The 6138-nt window shown below is 33.6% G+C and overlaps 1 protein-coding gene across 1 annotated transcript; it reads left to right on the plus strand.

Annotated features, from left to right (window-relative positions):
• The first annotated feature begins 726 nt into the window (after positions 1 to 726).
• LOC133807276 (protein mago nashi homolog) lies at positions 727 to 3150 on the plus strand. Its single transcript, XM_062245491.1, has 3 exons — positions 727 to 970; positions 2188 to 2364; positions 2753 to 3150. The coding sequence occupies exons 1-3, from the start codon at positions 752 to 754 to the stop codon at positions 2810 to 2812; spliced, it is 456 nt and encodes a 151-aa protein (XP_062101475.1). The 5' UTR covers positions 727 to 751; the 3' UTR covers positions 2813 to 3150.
• The last annotated feature ends 2988 nt before the right edge of the window (positions 3151 to 6138 follow it).

Here is a 6138-nt window from a genome sequence, read left to right on the forward strand (position 1 = left end):
ATTAATTTCACCAATTTAGTTGAATATTTATTGTTTTTTGTTTATTAAATAATTTATTTAGTCAAATGATGTCTCCAAACTGTATTTGGGATAGTTTTAATTCTATGACTTGTTTAATTAAAGTGAATGAGAATTATTTGTTTGATAATAATTTACATTTATATATTTAATGAAATGAAAAAAATTGATAGTCAACATGAAATAAAGTGGAAGAAAAAAATAGAATACTTTAACTTCTATTTTTTTTTTAAATATCAAAATATAATTTTATCATTTAAAATTCATCTCTTTAAAATACTAGTTGATATTATTATTTTATTAAAAATAATAATTTAGTCGATTAAAAACATTCAGATTACATTTCTTAGATTATGTTTTCTTTCCAGTAAGTAAATAATATAATACAAATTATAATTTTCATTATTTTTTTACTTTATTCTCATTCTTTTTTACACTTAATTATCCTAATTCCAATTGAAGTTTAATAAACGTACCACTAATTATATGGCAAACAACCCCTGATGAAATGAAATTATGAAAATTGGGTTTGTCAAAAAAAAAAAAAAATTGGGCCAGGAGCCAGTCTCCGACTCTCGGTAGCCCAATTATCAAGCCCACCCAAATATTAGGCCAGGAGATAGTCGCGGTAGCCCAACTTCCCGGCCCACCCAAAAATCTTCCCCTGTTCTCGTGAAGAACTCTATATCAGGGTCGGAGAGAAAAGAAGAGAGAGAACAAGAGAAAGAGAGGCATGGCTGGAGAAGAGGAGAACAGCGAGTTCTACTTGAGATACTATGTGGGTCACAAGGGAAAATTTGGGCATGAATTCTTGGAGTTCGAGTTCCGACCCGACGGAAAGCTCCGGTACGCCAACAACTCCAACTACAAAAACGACACCATTATTCGCAAGGAGGTCTACGTCACCCCCGCCGTCCTCCGCGAATGCCGTCGCATCATCAACGATAGCGAGGTCACTCACCCTTCACTTCTTTTCTGCCCAACATTTGGGATTTTAGGGCGTTTCATTTTGATTATTATAGTTTTTCTTGATTAGGGTTTTTATATTGGTTCGGAGAAATTGGGAGGGGAGGGCTCTGTCACATTTACGAGAGAAAAGATTGGGTGGGTTTAGGGTTTTTGTTTGGCTGTTTGTTTTTTTGTGTGATTTGGGTTTTATCTTTGGCAAGGGTAAATTGAAGTTAAACAGGGTTGAGGTTTTAGGGTTATCGTTGCTTATCTTTTGGGGTTTTTCTGCTTTGGATGCTCAGACGTGTTAACTTGATGTTAAGGTGGGGTTTCGCAGTCATTGAGTACAAAAGTATGAGACTTTGGCTTAGGGAAACGTTGTCATCTTGAGCTAATAGAGTTGAACTGTTCTTCTCTAATGGAGATTTTATTAGAAACTGCTCCTTTTCAGTTTTTTATCCATTTTTCGATAATGGATAGATATGTGATTAGAAACTGCCCAGTATTTGCAACCTGCCCGATTCATGGGCCTCCCCAGTTAAAGTGTGGGATGATTAGCACCAAACTAAGTTTTCATCCTTACTCTGTTGAAAGATAGTATGAGTCATTGATTACTGTTTACATGATATTCTTTGTTCTCAGGTTGCTAATACTAAAGTTGTGGACAACCAACCAAGTTTGTTGAGAATGTTTAGGTGGAAAGAGAGGAAAGATACAATTATGTTTTTTAAGCTAAGTTAAAGTGGAGTTTTAGAAGTTCATTTATTAGAAGAGAGAAATTTTAGTTAATGAAGGGAATGACGGAGCCCTGAATACTTTATTCACATATTGAATGTTGCAATGTTACCTAGACAGAGGTTATGCTTTTGATGTCATTAATCTTCCCACTTGACATCATAAAGCCTTGCCCTGTATAAGTTCAGTGCTACCTAATATGGGGTATGTATGGCCTTAAGTCTCGTTGTTTTCATGTTTTCCCATTCTTACCTGCCACTATATTATACTTGATGAAAAATAAAAAGCCTAATAGCTCTCTCATAAGTGATCAGGAAATATGATACCCTTAAACTCGTGTCGCGCATACTTCTCTGAATAGGCCCAATAGGTTCTTTACTTATCCTATCTACACCCCACCCAACCCCCTCCTCCCTTTTCTTTAATTATGGATCGAATTTACGTGTGACCTTGTTCTAATTTATGTTGCAATATTTTTTCCTTTAGATCTTGAAAGAAGATGATAACAACTGGCCAGAACCTGATCGTGTTGGTCGCCAAGAGCTTGAGATTGTTATGGGGAACGAGCACATTTCCTTCACTACTTCAAAGATTGGATCCCTTGTTGATGTCCAAAGCAGTAATGATCCAGAAGGGCTTCGTATTTTCTATTATCTTGTTCAGGTCAGTTCATTTAAACACTCCTCTAAAACCTTAATATAATATATTTATCTGATTGATAATTTTCATTTGAGGAGCATATTCTTTAACTTCTGATTTTGCCCAAGTACGTGTTAGATGCTGAAATGAATTAGTTTAGTTTATCTGTAATATTCTATTTTTAACTTCTCTGTAACTTATGACAGCTCCCTGGTCCCTGGTAGAGTGACTCTTGGTATTATGTTTAGTTTTTAGGTCGTAGAACATAAAAAAATTAAGTTAGGGGTGATTCGCCCTTTTAGAAGTGGTGTATGTTGTTGTCTTCTATGAGTATATTGACTTGGATATTCTTCTTTTGTCTCTCTATGAAATCTCAAAACTTAATGGTGTGTTTTTTTTTATGTGATTGCAGGATCTGAAATGCTTTGTTTTCTCTCTAATCTCGCTCCATTTCAAGATCAAGCCTATATAAACATGGATTGTAGTGTCTGCCTTACAAATATTTTGAGAATTTCGTTTGTGTCTGTAACAATTGACATATATTGCATGTAGGCTTAGTTGTTTGACAGTTTTCTGCTTTCATCGTCTGCGGATGTATTCAATCGGGTTATTTGTGTTCCATTTTTTCCCTACAAAATGCTTACTTGGTTGTGATTTCTGGCTCATGAAACCGTTTTTTTTTTTCGAAACCCAGTTTTGATAAATTCATACCACTAGTGAAATCTGGATATTCATAAAGGTCCCTCGGCCCTTAGTTGAGAAATTTATTGATGCAGCCTTGGAGCCTTGCTCAATAGACTCCATTGAATAGTCTTTGGATACATTTAAACTTCTCAGGAATTATTGCAAATATGTTTATTTTCTTACGATCAGTTCGTTCTTTTTTTTAGCCACATGTCATATGTATAATTATAATACGATAATTTATTTAACTAACTAACTGAAGTTATTTGAAATCTTGATGTTAAATGTGTAAAAATTAGCTTTAATAATACATATATTTTCAAAAGAAATGAATAATATGCAATATAGAAAGTACATTTACAATAGTTCACAGGAAATTTTCATAGAACAAAACTCTACAAAGATTATAATTCTGGGGAAAATTTTCCTATTTACACTGTAAACTTACTGCCCAATAAACGGACTTTCATTCAATTTTACACATTAAAACTGAAAATAAAATCATATTTTAGCAAAATCAAATTCAAGTTCAACTGGGCATTTTCCATCATGGGTTTTTATTTTCTTTCTAACTTGCCTATATATTTCTCTCTCCATTATGAACAATCACTTGAGGCAACATATGGGGTATTTGAATTTGAAATCCTGTTATTGGTTCCGCTAGCTGCCACTCTATGCTCAACATTTTTGTGTAGTCCATTGCTCATTATTTGGAGTGCATCATAAGTATTCTTATTAGAGGAGGCTATGGAGAGACTTTAGCACACTCTCTTTTGCACTCTCTTTAGTGTAGTGACATCTTTTAAGTTAAATTTTTGAACATGATAATCAATCATAATATTTTAACTTTATTACAATTATGTCATTATAATTGAATCACTCAAGTCATTTTTTTTATTTATAGGATGTATGTAAATTAGAAGATAATTATTTAAAAATAATTTGTTAGATTATAGAGTCTCCTTAGCACTCCTCTTATTATTAATAAGAATAACCAAAGACCCTTTTATAGGTGGGACATGGATATGGACCCAATATGGTCTTGAAGAAGTACTGTAAAAGTAAACATATTTCGCTAGATTTGGACGAATTGTATAGTAATTAAGGTTAATTAGCCTTTGGTACATATGAAACAAAAATGGTTAATTGTAGAATACTGTAAAAAAGAATTTATAATTTAATAATTTTATATAAATTATTTTTAATTAAAAATATGGATATATAAGTAATTTAGTTTAAATATATATTGTAAAAAATTTCTTTGCATTTTCGAGAATTTTTTTTATTTTTGTGGGACTTACTAAGTTTTTTTTTTTCTATCAATTTATCTCTTCTATCTTCTTTTCTTCCCAACTAAACAATTTTTTTTTCTTTCATCCAATTTCCTTTCCAAATTTTTATTTTCTCCCTTTTTCTCTTCCACCAAACATAAGGTAAAAGAATTTTCTTTTTCAAGGTTTATTTCATCCATGTTTAATCTTTTCAGTAGCACATCCAGAATATTATTATTATTATTATTATTTGTTGGGTTCAGCTCACTTAAACTCACCTAAGTTCTGTTTTTTGGCAGTTAAATAAGTTACACTCAAGATTGGTCCTAATCAGCCTCACTTGGTTATAAAAGGAAAGTTGTTATCTCTATTTCAGACATGATAAAATTTTCAGCAAGATATTAGAAGAGAAGAGAGTTTAAAGGAGAGGAGAGGAGCTATGTTATAAACCTTTCTTCTACATTGTTTACTGTTTTGTGTAATCGGTGCAAGACACCATTGTTGTTCTAAGGCTGAGTTTGTATTCATTTTGTAATCTGTACTCAAAGCTTCATCAATAAAGATCAAAGTTTGCCGACTATTCTCTCTCGTGGATGTAGGCACATTCATTGTGCAGAACCACGTAATTGTATTGTTGTTAGTTTTGATCTCTGTTTTGGCTACCTTCTCTTTGTTCTTGTTAAGTTTTACGGTTTCTTGTTTGGTGCTTTCAGGCACCACATTATTATTATTTCAATCTACTTCATATACTCTAACCTTTTATCGTCCCTATTTGTCATATATAAATGACTAATCTATTTTTAGATTCTTAATGATCACCCTCGATCATTTGTAAAGTTGATAAATCATGTACGTTTATTATAACTTATAATTAAGTTGAAAAACGTGATTAATATAATTCGATAAATAGACTTTTAACATAAATATTCATTGACCTTTTCACTGCTATTTAGTCTCTCAGAATTATTTTTTTGAAACAAGTAAGTCTTTATTAATTAAATAATTTAACAATTTTTTAAAGAAAAAATTGGTATTATATATGTATGTAGGGTATGGCTATAGTGCGGGCGTACGGAACGCCCGCACGTATACGGCTGTTTTTTGAGCACAAGTATTGGTTGATTGCATACGTTAATCATAAGAACGGTTCTATGCTAATGCTTTCCTATTTAATTCTTTTTTATTTAATATGTTACTGTACTATTTTAATATAATTCTTTTAAGAAAAAGTCACTGTACGCCCTGATTCTCCCACGGGCTGATTAGCGAGCTGAGATACGGCCTAATCACGACTACCACGTGAACATTCCCAAGACCGGAGCTGCCATCGTAAGGTCCTACCTCCTTAGCTCGAGGTAACCTAAGGGTTCGCCAAGATTGCTTAAGGACTGAGCCTGGGCTCTGAAGACCATAGGTCGAGGGAAGCATCCAGCTCGTGGTACGAGCTGGAGTTGAAGGCTGTGACCTTTTATAAAATCAATCACGCAAGGTAAACGTGCATATATCAGACATCACGTGTCTGATATACCCCTGACTTCTCGGACACGCAGCAGGAACGTGCGTATTCAGACACCCACGATTGGTTTGGGCCGTGCGGCCCATTATCCCCTTACCTATTGATTTGACCACACTTATGTGTCAGGTTTAGGAATTAATCATGAATGTCACAGAGTTGACATGATAGGTAAGAAGGTCATGGGATGACCTTCTTACCAACTCCCAGGTGCCTTCTCCTATAAATATGGAGACCCTGGGAGTTATAAGGGGTTGGATTTGATATTGTAAGAAATACCCTGTAATCAAATATCCAGTACATAGCAATAATACTGACTAGTGGAGTAGA

Source organism: Humulus lupulus, chromosome X (assembly GCF_963169125.1).
Source record: "Humulus lupulus chromosome X, drHumLupu1.1, whole genome shotgun sequence".
NCBI lineage: Eukaryota > Viridiplantae > Streptophyta > Magnoliopsida > Rosales > Cannabaceae > Humulus > Humulus lupulus.